This window comes from Chenopodium quinoa, unplaced genomic scaffold (assembly GCF_001683475.1).
Source record: "Chenopodium quinoa cultivar QQ74 unplaced genomic scaffold, ASM168347v1, whole genome shotgun sequence".
In the NCBI taxonomy this organism is placed as follows: Eukaryota; Viridiplantae; Streptophyta; class Magnoliopsida; order Caryophyllales; family Amaranthaceae; genus Chenopodium; species Chenopodium quinoa.
In genome coordinates this window covers 1207581-1222503 of record NW_018744955.1, presented here as the reverse complement: position 1 = coordinate 1222503, position 14923 = coordinate 1207581, and the positions used below count along the sequence as shown (strand labels likewise).

Genomic DNA, 14923 nt, shown 5'->3' with positions numbered 1-14923 from the left:
ACATTATCACCAATGCCTTACTTTTGGAGCACTTCTCTTCATACAATTTTTTTTGATGTACTTCTCATCAATAAAACTCAATCTTGCATGTTAATGAACATTTTTACCAATTTACATTCAATGGAGCACATCTCTCCATTATCTCTCTTTGACATTGTCCTCCAATTGACCATGTCACCTTATATCATACTAAAAAATCTTTGGTATTATCTTAGAAACCGTCTCAGCATTGATTATGAGTTGCACATTTGTAAAGATTACACGGTCTTTACCTCAAACAATGTTTCGCCCTCTTTTTCATAGGATTAAAATCCATTATATAGGCTGAAAGGGAACCCATAAAAAAAAAAAAAAAAAAAAAACTCACAAATGAAATTCACTACAATGAAATCAAGTTGCGTTGCTTGTTTCTCTTACTCAATTTTTTTTTAATTTTTTTATTTTAATAAGCTGTCTCTCTTTCTCTATTCTATTCTTTTCTTCATCTTTTTTCTTTTTTTTTTCCTTTCTTTTTTTTCCTCTTATCCCGGATCTAACCTGGCTTTAATACCATGTTGAAATAAAAAATACTCCATTTGTTTTTAAATACTTGATCCATATCTCCTAATGCACGGAGTTTTAGGAGAAATTGGAGAAAGTAATAAAATTTAGATGTAGTGGGACCGTGGGGTTAGTACAATGGAACTATGGAAGGTAAAGTGGATCAAGTATTTAAAAACAGAGGAAGTAGATATGAGAGAAGGGAAAGAATAATAAAAGTTGTATTTAATCCATTGAAAAACGTATTTAACTTACCACTAACAATATGAAGCAAATACTCCAACAGTAATTAGAAAAAAAAAACGTAAGTGTCTCGTTTTGTGTAATAAAAATGTATCGATTTATGGAAAAAAAATTTTGCTGTAAAAACGAGGTATTTACGTTAATTTTTTGCCAATTTCAAGCTCAATTTAGATTCTCAAGAACTAAAATGACAGCTAAAACCTTAACTGAACATTTTTCGATACGCAAACCGATGAAAGAAATTAAATTAGGTTGCAATTTTCAATTTATAACAACTTTTGGGTAGTAATTTATAATTTTTTATTTAAATTGCTGTAATTTGCAAAAACTAAATTTAAAATGGCTGCAATTTCCAAATTTTCTTAAAAATATCATAGTTGAGTAATTAGAAAATACCATATAAGTATTGAGAATAAATTATAAATACAGGTACTCTGTACTTCTGTAGACTGGTTATGGTGATTGGTAAACACTCTCCAGACAAAGGGAAAGAAAAGGCAAAGACTTTTTTTAATCATAGTATTAAAATTATAATATTAAAATAAAATTAAGCTTTAACTTTAATTTCCTTGCTTCGAGTTCACGGCCAACAATAACATACAGGAAATAAAGAAAGAAGAGCTCAAGCTTTTGTTGGTTTCTGATTAATGGAGGGTCCTTAGTTTCTCTCTTTCTCTCTCCTCTCCAAACACTTTCATCTCTTCTAACTTTACTGTTTACTCAATTCTCTCCGCATACACTATTTTGCAACAACAAATCTAACTAGTCCAATACTCTTTTCTTCCAGTAAGTGTTTATTATTATATATTTTTTTTCTTTTAATGAGGGTGACTTTCTTTGTTTTTGTTGAGATCTGGTGTTACCAAACACCAAAATTTTGTTCTAGCTGTTTTTTTTTTTTTATAGTGTTAATATTTTGTGTTTTACTTGTATTTTTGTTTATATAAACTACATTTAAGGGTTTGAAATTGTCTTTTTGTGAGACCAAATTGAATTTTTTGCTCTTCACTTTACTTTTAATGACTTCAAAAGGTGTTAAATTAGTCAAATTTTATTTACCCAACTTCTAAAATTTCTTTTTTTTTTTGGTTGAATTTCAAGGTATTTTAGCTTTTGAGTTGGAATACCCGCATGCAGTAGTTATATATTTTTTGCAAGAAAGTTTTTGTTTAAAAATCTTGTTAGAATTTAATTTCACTTGAACTTTAGAGATGAGTTTTTCAATTTTTACACCTTGGGTGGTAATTTGGTGTTTTCAGATTTGTTAAAAATACTTTCGATTCAATTTAATTTTTGCTCTTCACTGTACTATTTTGCTGGTTGGTTTAGAAGAATTTATTGCATGAAATTTGTACAATTATTGCTAAAATTTATATAAAAAAATGGCGATAGTACTCCGTAATATGAGTAGATTATAAGGTGAAAGTTAAATTTATTGAGTTTGTTTTGATAATTTATTGTGGATTTGTGCAGATTTTTGGAGTTAGATCAGTTGGGGTAAGAAAAAGGTAGGTGATATAAGAGGAATTTTTAAATCTGATGTCTCCCCCATTGATGGGTGTTGAGGGGGGAGGGCAAAGCAATGATCATACATTGGCATTGGTGCCTTCTCCGACGAGTGTCGAATCAGGACTGAAAGAGCATAACTATTTCGGGTTGTCGGACTGTTCCTCTGTCGACAGCTCCAACGTATCGAGTTTGTCTGACGATAACAAGGACAGCCTCAACTTTAAGGCTACTGAGCTGAGGCTTGGACTTCCCGGCTCTCAGTCACCGGATAGAGACTCCAGTATCTGCCTTTTGAGTGTCGACGAAAAGCCCTTGTTTCCTTTGACTCCTTTCAAGGATGGGATCTCCTCATCTTCACAAAAGTCTGCTGTGTCTGGCAGTAAAAGAGTCTTTTCTGATACTCAAGCTAATTGGACATTTAAGTCACAAGGCCATGATTCTGATGCTCCTAAACCTAAGCTTCCGACTAATGATGTCATGAATACACCTGCCCTTGCCCCTGCCCCTGCCCCTTCTAAGAGTGCAGCCCCTCCCAAGGCTGTGGGGGAACTGCCGCGTTCTAGCAGTGGTAATACTGCACCTGCTGCTAAGTAAGTGGTGGGGGTCTTGGATTTGCAACTTTATGGATCTAGGAGTGATTACTCAATGCTTACTTAAAGCTCTTGTTGCATCATTGACAGGGCACAGGTTGTTGGTTGGCCTCCTATTAGATCATTCCGAAAAAATACGTTGGCCACCACTTCCAAGAACACTGATCCACTTTTTGTCAAGGTTAGCATGGACGGTGCTCCTTATTTAAGGAAGGTTGATCTCAGAACTTATACCACTTATCAACAACTTTCCTCTGGCCTTGAGAACATGTTTAGCTGCTTCACACTAGGTTAGTATCTGTTACTTGTAACTATGAGTTTTATACCTTTGCTACCACAATTTAAAATTGCCATTGTTTACAACATTCATTGTTTCGGTATTATAAAGAAGATTTGTCGGATTTCAAATGCTTTCAGGTCAATGTGGATCAAACATGACAGAAACCAAATTGAGGGATCTCCTGCATGGATCAGAATATGTTCTCACCTACGAGGACAAGGATGGTGACTGGATGCTTGTTGGAGATGTCCCATGGGAGTAAGTTTCTTTATTTGAATTGTTCCTAGATACACTAATCATGACGGCACCTAAGCTGAATGACTAGCTGCTAGATGAGAAGAGTGTAACTTGATGATTATACTAGGGACTCAAATATTTGCTGTTTGGATTATATATTTACAACTTCAAACTGCTAATATAATTATTAATTAAGACTAAGTTTCAGAATTTTTTGATGTTAAGTTGTAGATTTATCATTTGTTATACTTGAGTGTTGAATTTTTGTTGCTATTCCCGTGTTTGATGTGTATTGGTTACTGTAAATGGATTTGTTGATGTGGATATGTGGGCATGGTATAAGATACATTGGAAATCTGTATAAATCTTGGCGTGTTTATGAATGGTACCCAACCAGTTTGACGCTTGTGAAGCTTGAGTAACATTTAGAGTTTGAACCCTGCTTAATCAAGTGAATCTCGAGGTCTAGCTTTAACACTCAATGGGTACAGCAAATGCCGATCTGTGCCGAGTCCCTTCTGTAACATGCGATACTGTACTACAATTTATTGATCTGATTACATGTTAAATGCATACCCACAGAATCTGCATTCAAGATAGGTTTTTGATATGGAGTTTTATTTTTTTTGACAAAGAGTTGCATATTTCATAACCAATCAAATGATTATAATGTCTGGAATTACATCAAGGTGGCTGCATTATGACTTTTGAGGCTTGTTTGGATAGAGAGCCTGAATAAAATACATAATTATTCCTCATCTTTTCATTTGCTTTTGGGGCATAGGAGGAGTTTCATCTTACCCTATAGGATAATATCTGAATGCTTTCCTGCTATTTTGCTTAGGAACTTCATAAAGATCGTGTTTGGCTGTTTCTCAATCATATCATTTGAGAAATCAAAAATATCCCTTCTAGCTTGTCGACGTACATTAAGTTTTTTTTTCCCTTTTTGTTGGACATCTAGCTCTCAAATTTCTACGCTCTAAGTTACCATCTTTGTCAGTCGTGTGTGTTATGTACGCCTTTTATCATATTGCTAATATTGGTACCCTTTTTCTAGTCATTCCCTTAACATCATGATTTCCTATGTTTTTATAACTTTTTTTTTATGCGTTTCAATCACATATCATAGATTTTTACCAATTTCAATCTCAGGGTAGCATGGCCTCCATATGACAGGGGACCTTCCAGAGATACGTGACTAGTCAGGGATTTCATATTTTATACTATATATCCATTACCCGAATAACTTGAATTGCTATTAAAAGGATCATGTCCTTTCTTTTTTCCATGTTTTAAGGAGGATGATAAGATTACATGCAAGTTTTCTATGTCACTTCTTTCATCAACAATCCTTTTGAGGATACATTTCAAATATGCACTGGTTGAGGTTCTAACCATTATGAGGAAGAGAGTGAATGAATGTTGAGTATAATTGAACCTGCTGGCTGCATCTCTTCTCAAAGTTGATTGCCTAGAGCATATTTAGGTTGTATATAATTGTTAAATAAGCTTCATTACGGCCCACTCTATAGAGTTAACAGTAAGGTGAATACATACATTCATAGTCATTCTCAAGCATGTAGATAAAATATGCATGTACATACGGATGTGGGACTGGAAGCTAGTGGAAACTAATTGAACTGTTTATTGGCAGAGGACAGGCGACACCTTGGTGGCGAGCTCTATTTCATTTCTGTTTTCGTTGGAGATAATGTGGAGAACACTGAATTTACTTTTGTATTTTCACTCTGTTGTCTATTATATACTCCCTTTGTCCCAAAGTAATCTATGCATTTTTCTTATTTGTAATATCCCAAATTAAAACTTTACACTATCTTTTAAAGTGAAATTTAACAGTGTAAATAGTGTATTGTACTTGTATTATTGTTCTCCACCGCGTCAACCCTTTTTCACTTTCCATCCAAACATTTCACTTACCTTTCTTTCCTCTATCTAATTTCCTCCTTATTAAACTACTTGTATTCTCTTGATTACTTAGCCAAACCAACATATGAAGATGTCTTGGGAGACAATAATGCATTTCCTGTCGTGTCTGCACTCAATGCAGTGTGCATTTTACGTGGTCCTCAAATTTATGTATCTTTAAAACTTCTGTTGAGTTTCTTTCAAAATAAAAATAACTTCTGTTGAGTTTATATGTTCACGAAATAACCTGAATTCATGTTCTTCTGTGACTTGTGCTGCTGTGATTTCCATTGCTTTAGTCGATTACGGTGTTATTTCTTCTCATCAACATTAAGTGTTTTGATCTTTTATTTTTATGGAAAGTGTGCCCACCTTACTGTTACTTGTTCTATTTGCAGAATGTTCACTGAAACTTGCAAGAGGTTGAAGATTATGAAGGGTTCCGATGCAATTGGATTAGGTGCGTATGTTCTGTCATAATCAGTACGAATTTACAATTTCCAGAAAAGTTTGTCATATATCCTAAGTAATAATGGTTTATAATTGAAATTTTAATATCCCCACCCTTCAGTGATGGGGTGAAATAAAATTACACATCTATAACATTTTTTTTTGTCACCAACACGTCTATAACAATTAGGTTGTTCTTGTAAATTCATGTCAGGTTTATGATTATGAATGATAGTTAGTGACAAAAATAATTTTAAGTGAATTAGTATTTAGATTAGGCCCGGTTAATTTCACCTTATTTTTACTTAATTAAAATTATTTTTACTGAATTGAAATTATTTTTATTGAAGAAAAATTAATTTTACTAAACTGTTATTATTTTTATTGATTTCCTTTTGTATCTCTTCTATACAATTACGAATTTTTACAAATTTTTATTGAATTGAAATTATTTTTACTAATTGGAAATTTGGAGCTTATTTTTACTAAATTGAACTTAGTTTTACTGAATATTACTCTTAATCGGACATACCAAAAGCCCATTCTTATTAGTAGTTTTGTATTCAACCGCTTACCGGTGAATAATGTACGTTCACTAAGGTATTGCTCTCTTTACCTAACTTATTAGACGTGAACTTGGGTTATCTAAACTTATTAGTGATGAACTTATATTATCTAATCTTGTAAGTCATGAAACTATCTTATACTTCCTCCATTCTACAAATATTGCAACAATTACCATTTCACAAACATTACAGTATTACCTTATTTGCACATGTTTTTTCTCTCTTTCTCCTCATCACATGGGGTCCCTATCTTTATCCTCTATACCTCTCTCATCTTCTTAAACTTCGTGTCCCTTCCCCATGTTGCAACATTGGGGAAACGAAGGAATTATGTACTTATTAGCCATAAACTTATCTGAACTCTTTAGTCCTAAGCTTATTGTTTATGAACTTATTTAATCTGAAATGGATAAAAATAAGGTGGGGAGTATAGAGCCTTGTAATTAGTACTCCCTTGTTTATTTGAACTTATTACCCCCTAATTTATATTATTTGAAGTTTTGAACTGATATGAACTTATTAGACCTACAATAAGGTGAGGGAATAGAGCTTGGAACGTAAAGTTGTCCACCTCACAAGTAATTGTGCCACGGCCATGGGAATGTTGCTCTTATGTCTACAACTTACTGAAAATTAAGTTCCATTGCTCATTTGTGAATAATTACTAGTACCTACGTTTTAACAAAATCATGTTTGTGCTGGGAAAGAAAATTAAGGAAAAATTGGGGTCTTCATGGTAAGTTGGCAATACATCAGAAAAAGGTTTTCTGTACCATTGTTGACTACGTTGCAGTTTATAGATGTCCTAGTTGTGTGTTACTTGGACAGTTGGACTATTCATTTCTTTTTAAGTATCTAATGTACATCAATAGTTGATCATTTGATTCTTGGTTTTGACAATAGCTCATTAATTGTTCTTCTTAAACATGTTTGAGGTTGACACCTTTATCCTGAGATGTGTTCAACACTTGTAGTCAAGTTTGAGTTATCTGGTGTGTAAGTGCTAAGTGGGAAGGGGAACTAGGCAATTTCAGAGTCTGGTGCATATAAGAAAAAAGGATAAGACATTTGCATCTCATTGGTTCTCCAATGATACGAGTTTCACATGCTTGTCTTGTGTAATTTTCAGCTCCAAGGGCCATGGAGAAATCTAAGGTACGAAACTAATGACACAGCAGCAGATGCCTCCATGGAAATATTTCAATGTGGGATTTCAACATAGATGATAATGGCAGCCGGCTGGTTATTTCGTTCAGAATAGCGTCTATGTGGTTTGTACTTTCGTGCATCAAGTGCATGGTGTCTAATCATTTTATCTTAGTGTTTCTGTTTAAAAGCTTATGGTCTACCTTTGAACTTGTGTTAAACTTCGTCGAGACAACCTGGTCATTCTGTTTTCAAACTGAGTGTATGTTAGAGGGACCTTTAGTTGGTTGTGTGTTTGACATACTTACCATATTGGGTCTGCAATTATTACATGTATTGTCAATTGTGATTATGAAGTTGTTTAGTAGTGCATTCTTGTCAAACTTTTCCGATAGATCTACAATCAGGCGTGGACGCGTGGTAGTATAAACTGCATGTGTTCTATCTCTAGTTCACTGCACCTTCCTTTTGCACGTTTTGCCTTGTGCATCAATGTCTGTTTGGTCTTGGGAATGTATCAAGTCAAGGAAATGATCCATTTCGTAGGCGGTAATATATGATGGTAGTGACAATGGCTTTACATCTAGTAGTTGAATGTGATGCATTTCTAATATGAACTGATAGTTGTGGACTTGTGGTAGTACTTTATAAACTTATCCTGCTATTGTAGTACACAAGTACATTAGGTGGTTGTAGTGTCATGGTGGAATTGGTAATACTTGTGATATTTCATCGAATGATTTTAGGGGCTTGTGATGGTCAAGATTAGCAAAATTTTGCGGATTCTTAGTGAGCCCGTGGTTTTGGAATAGCTGCTATGCCTTGCATCATATGTGGCTGACAATAGTTAATGATTAATACAATTATGTCTATGGACGGGCTAATCCAAAGTAAAGTTGTCAAATAGAGCCTTTAATTTTTTTGGGGTAGGTAAGATGGAGGGCCCTACTAGGCTAGAACCCCTCACAGGGTCAACCCCCAACCCAGGTTAGCGGGGCTAGACAATTTGGGAGAGTGGGGGGAAGGTAAGGGAATCTCATCCCCCAAATTGTCATTAGTGGAGATTGAACCTTGGAAGGTGCCTTCCTTTCCACTAGACCAACCTAGTTTGGTTGTCAAATAGAGCAATTGATGATTTGATGTACTTAAGTAAACTTGGTTTTCCTAATACTCTAGAGTCTAGACTAGGGGTGATTATTGGATATGATAATCCGGTGGATATAGCTAGAGTTAGGGTCGACATAAAAGGACTTTTATTGGACAAAACATGGATTTTTCTTTGTTAGGTTAGTGGAATAATTTTGCCTCTTTTCTTCTTGCTCGTTTACAACTAAAATGGACTATATGTAATCCATTTTATGTATTCATATTCAACCTACTAAAAACGTCTTGAATTTATCTTATCTTTTGGTGCTAAACTAATTATACTTGGGGGTCGTTTGGTTGGAGGTATTCATCAAAGGGAAAGGGAATCAACCACCTTAATTCCCTTTGTTGTTGTTTGTTAGCTGATTTTTCCTATTCCCTTTACCCTCTCCGTTCTCCTAAATACTTCCAAGTTCATTCCCAACCCCTCCTAGGTATTTCCATTCCTATTCCCTAGCCACCATCACACCACCACATTACCACCTTCCTACCTATCAACACCACCGGAAAACTAGCCCACCTTCATACAAGACCCTCGCCGCCCCTCCCCTAACCATTGCCTCCCCTCCCCTCCCCTCCCCCGCAAAAAATCCCACAACCCCCACAAAACCCTAAAAATAACTCCCTTTCCCCGTAAAATCCATCGATCAACCCTCCCACCACCCTCGAGTTCCATTCCGATTCTTTCCCTCCCACCACCCTCGCTAAGGTTTTGAGGGTGGTGGGAGACGGAGCGTCGGTCGACGGATTTATGGGGAGAGGGAGTTGTTTTTAGGGCTTTGCGGGGCTAGAGGAGGTTTTTTTTGGGAGAGGGGAGATCTATGAGGGCAGAGGGCGCGAAAAGCGACGTTGAGGGGCGGGGGAGGTGCGGCGAGGGGTGTCGAGTGGTGGAGGAGGCGTGGCTGGGTGGTGGCTGGAAATTTTAGGTAGTGAAGCAATGTGGTGGTGGTGTGGTGGTTGGACTGGTGGCATTCCATTCCTTTGTTATTCAAAACAAACAACACAGCAAAATTATTTTCATTCCATTCCGATTCTTTCCCTTTGTTCATTTCATTCTAATTACTCCGTGCAAACCAAACGGCCCCTTAAAACTTATAGAATTTGAACTATGAGCCTCAAACTTGTATTATTTGAACTTATCAAAATTTTCTTGAGATTAAATAAGTGAAAATAACGTGTGGAGGGCTAAACTACGTTGAAGTGGTTTGGATCTCTTAGCATGGATTATGCTATGCTCTCTAAAGTTGGGTACACTCATTAAAAGATTTCAACTTTTGGGAAGCTATTAATTTTAAGCTAAATGCCTAAGGGCGTTTGGTTTAAACAATGGTATGTGTTTGGAATGAAAAATGAAACCTAGGTGGTATGGGGTTGGAACTTGATACTCGATTTCATATGTTTTGTTTTTATATAGGAACGATAGTTTTTCTTTAATGTTAAACCTAAAGGTATGGGTATGAGTCATACCCACCTCCCCCCTTGGGTTTCAAAAACACATACCTTGAGGGTTTGAGGTATGGATTTGAAAAATGAAATTTATGGAAACAAACATAAGGTATGGATTTTGGTCATTCTAAACCCATACCTTATACCTAATATGTTTGAACCAAACACCCCCTAAATGATTCCATGATCTTAAATTCTTAATCCAAAAGGATGATGTTTACAGCCATATTTAACCACAAAAGATATAAGTGCTATATGTTGACACACAACATCCATTCTTGGATACATCATGATTAGAAAATACAAATTTTAAAATCTCTATTTGGGCTCTGTCCCATTTAATTTGGGAAACCTTTCTGCTATATGTCTATCTATATTCTATATCATGTATACATAGAAATTATTTTATTTTATTTTTTTTGTTTTTTTTCCCTGATGCAAAAGAGGGGCTAGCCCAGGAGAAAAAAACACACACACAAACACAAACTAAGCAAAAATTAAGGGGTACAAAACGTGGCAAGGCTACACACCACCAAAGCACCAACGTCCTAAGACTGTAGGAGGAAATTGAATCAACTCGATCTTGTTGTTTTGGATGACACCTTAGTTTGCAAGCCAATTCACGGCACGATTTGGTTCGCGATACACATGATAGATTTCCACTTGCCAATTATTCTCCTCGATCAGCTGCTTGCATCTCTTGATGATGTGATAGCCTTGACTTCTTGGAACAGCTGTATTATTAACTTACTAGGTTAAAAACCGTGCGACGCACGGTTTATATAAAGCCTATTTTAAATTTGTACATCTTAAAAATAAATCGCTATTATACATGAATATAAATTAGAATTACGTATATTTTGTAATTTTAAAATTTTTTATTTTAATCAAAATTATGATACAATATCTGTTCAACGCTGTTTAATTTATAGTTCAATGTAGGAGGTCATTTGTTAGGGTGCTATTTAAAATTGTTTCAATTTTTCACGATAAATTGATAGATTTTAGTTATAATGTAGAAGCTTCCAATATTTAACTAAATGTCAAAATTATTAAATATGATAGCTTTCCAAAAAAAAATATGAAAGATGACATAATCATTGCATTTAAGCGGGAAATTTTTTATTGAGAGAGCGGACGTGAGCAATGGTGATGTCAACAACTTCTGTTTTAGGAATAGTTAATAGATTAATGAAAATTAACTAATGTTTTTTAGTTTGTGAAAAAAAAAATACGGAGTATAAATAATGTTTGTAACACTACAAATTTTCATTTATAAAAAGGCTAGTATGTTTTTTTGTTTTTGGAAGAAGGCTAGACACAATTAATGATAAATAATGATAGTTCATGTTCCTTCAAAAAAAAATACTCCATATAATAGTTCATGTTCAGAATTAATAGCCCCATATTTCTAGTTTCTTAGCTTGGAGTAGTCTATTCTCCAAATTTATTCAGTATAATATCTTTTGTCGATGTTTTTTCAAGGGTAAAATAATAAGAGCAACAAATGCGTCCTATACACATTATGAAAGTGCATATTAGTGGGTGTTTTTTTTTTTTTTTTTTTTTTTTTTTTTTTTTTTTTTTTTTTCTTTTTTTTTTTAACATCATACATTTGTTGAAAGTAAGGCTCTCGCACTACTATACTAATGCTTAATATCTCATCAAAGGTTATATTCTATGTGATCCCTGGATATAATAGTTACAGAACTACTCCAATCGTTTTATGATATAATTCTTGCTTTGCAAATTTAATGGTATTATTGAAAATAGGGTAATGCTGTATGTATTAAATACATTCATAGAAATTGTATAAAACTAGCAATTCATGAAAAAAACACGCGTAAATCAGTGTAATTAGTGTATATTTTTATAATTTCTTAACTTTTTAAGATTTTCACGTGTAAATTTAATGCTCATATGTAGTCCTGAGGGCTATGTATAGCATTTTCTTCAAAAGTATATGTAATAGTATTTTTTTTTAATTAGCAATTAATGTTGCTCTAATATTGAGACAAATTTAGATAGAGAGGAAAAAAGTCAAAGAGTCTGCAAACACATTCGAATCTACCTAGCTTGAGAGTGTTAGAGAGCACGGGCAAAAGTATGATCTTCTTCTTCTCACATTACTAAGTTTAAGGGTTTGGTGTTTAGATCTTGGCAAGGGTACTAAGGAGAGAGTAATGAATTCATGGGCTAGTACATAGGGATAGTAATGGGTCCTAGACTCAACCCAAAACTGGTTAGATACTTGGACCTGATCCATTTTTTGGGAGCTGAATCCAAAAAATAAGACCCTGTGGATTTGGGTCCATGGCACATAGTAGCCTGTGGCTAGCCCACGTACAATCGCGCCCCACATTAGAGCCTGTTTGCAGCCTCACGCCTTTGACTTGAGCTCAACCCAAGAGATGGGTTTTGTGCGTTGCCATGCGGCTCATGCCATAAGGCTATGCGAGCTGTGTTGGTGATGCTCTTGGACTTGGCGCATCTAAGCCTAATACAAGTGCATTGATCTAAATGATCAAGGATTTTATACATAGAGGATGTATGCTACTCCTATAGCTATAGGGTGCTAAGCTTAGAGGCTAAAATTAAAATTTACACTAAATTAAAGGCTAAGAGAAAGCTAGAGTAATTAATTTTGTATTTGGTGCTTGTTCCATTATACTCCCTCCGATATTATTGCCTTTAAGTCATTTGTACCACGCTAGACATTCTTTTTTTGAATATTGACAAATAAAGTCGAATATGAAAAGGTCACTATAAATAGGTCTTAAAAAGCTAAGTGTTTGTTTGCCAATTTGCTTACGTTGACCATACTGTTATTAATGTGGTATAGTCATACAATTTTGAGTGACGATTCTTTTTTAAAGAAATAAAAACTCCAATTTATGGCCGGGACTAACAAACTAACATATCTTTCCAATATAATTCTGCTTACACGGTTATAGTAAATCGCTACAGTACTGCTGTATTAGTTTATGGTATACTCAATTTATCTTGATTTACTTCAATTATAAAACAAGTTCCAATAAAAAGTTTAGAAAAGTTCACACAAAATAAGTTAGACATACAACTGTAGATAAGCAGGCCCGGAACGAGTCACAATGATTGAATTTCTACGTGGGCGGATTTTGAATACCATGTACCTTCGTCCTGTATCCGGTGTTTTATGTGCAGAAAACTGCCACATCTCCCTGTACTTCACTCCTCACAAACTGTACTACCAAAAACAAATTGCAATTGTCTGAAATGCAAACAATTTTGGCCTACGTAGGTGAGAATAATGAATAGACATTACTTTGTACCAAAGCTCGAGTATTGAATGCACAACAAAATCTATGCGCACAAAATTGCCACATCTAATACTTCATTGCCTGATAATAAGTGTGTGGTTTCGTCGACAGAGATCAATGAACTAAACTTCGTTATAACCCTATATGTTAATGATATTGGTCAAGATTACAGATGATGACATCTAATTTATCACAATAAACTTGGGATAAATTTCCATGGTCCAACAAAATCCGATTCTCCATAAATAGTATAATTAAACAGATATAGCTAAGGAATGTTTGCTTGATCCTCCACGCGTTTGTTCTCTAATCACTCCCTTATACTAGATCTTCTGCTAAACTAGCACTGGAACTGAAATTAGTAACGACTGTAGGACTTGTCAAATTAGTGTCATTATCTTCAAGCACGACGTGTTCGAGGACACATGTAAGGTTGGTGATTAATCAAGCTCAATAATCTGCCTTGGTGCCCTGGCAATTTAAAACTGCCAAATAGAGCGTAACTACTGTATTGGCCCGCTAATAATTGTGCAACAAAAAACTTAGTTATGCTCAAGTTTAAGCCTCAAGTTCGACGTTAGCTAGCATATCCTTACAAGTTTATATCTCACCTACCAAATCAATTGTATAGTTTTAACGATGATTAAACATTGATAATCATTGTTAGTTTGTGGCTTTGACCTCAATAATGTGTTTTAAGGGCGGGATTGTGGTTATACGTTATTAATGATAAGTAGAGCTGTCAAAAGTAGTTCCGACTCGAAATACCGACTCAAACCCGTTTATTAACTGACCCATTTGAACCCGAAAAAATGGTGACCCAAACCCGACCTAACTCGACTAGAAACCAAGCCTAGACCCGAGTATGTTAGACCCGAACATGAACTGACCTGGAGATGATCCGACCCGAATGTAACCCGTAAATTATTGACCTGAACCGAACCCGACTTGAACCGAAATTGACCTAAACCCGTTTTAACCCATCAAAACCCGAATTTAACCCGACTTGTTACTAACCTGACCTGAATTCAACCCGAATCGTTCCGAACCCGACCCTAATTTAACCCAACCTGTTACAAACGCGACCCGAAATCAACCCGACTTGTTATTGACCTGACCCAAATTCAACTCGACTTGTTATTGACCTGACCCAAGTTCACGAGGTGAAGGTTACACCCCTTAACGATCCAAGAGATCGTCAACTCCATAAGGTCTAGAACCAAATAAGGGTTCGGAGATGAAGGTACAAATCCAACCTAAAAGAGATTGAACCTGCCCTAATAATAGGCCTCTACTTTATTCTGATCGTATTCATGTGCGCTTTCTAATTAACATGCAATCAATAGGATTAACCCTAAACCGGTTTAATCTATGTTGGTTGAATATAATGCACAAATAAATCGATTATTGGCGATCACTTGAATTATAATCACAATTAACTCTAAATAAGATTATTAATTATCTCATTAAGCGTGATTACAAGTATAGATTTTCTTTAAACATGCATTAAAGGTGTGATCAAACAATAACAATAAATAACCA

General features: G+C 35.1%; 1 protein-coding gene across 1 annotated transcript; it reads left to right on the top strand.

Annotated features, from left to right (window-relative positions):
* The first annotated feature begins 1347 nt into the window (after positions 1 to 1347).
* LOC110706403 (auxin-responsive protein IAA9-like) lies at positions 1348 to 7873 on the top strand. The gene is made up of 6 exons (XM_021884328.1): positions 1348 to 1569; positions 2257 to 2882; positions 2973 to 3172; positions 3300 to 3420; positions 5727 to 5788; positions 7474 to 7873. The coding sequence occupies exons 2-6, from the start codon at positions 2323 to 2325 to the stop codon at positions 7509 to 7511; spliced, it is 981 nt and encodes a 326-aa protein (XP_021740020.1). The 5' UTR covers positions 1348 to 1569; positions 2257 to 2322; the 3' UTR covers positions 7512 to 7873.
* Positions 7874 to 14923: the final 7050 nt, after the last annotated feature.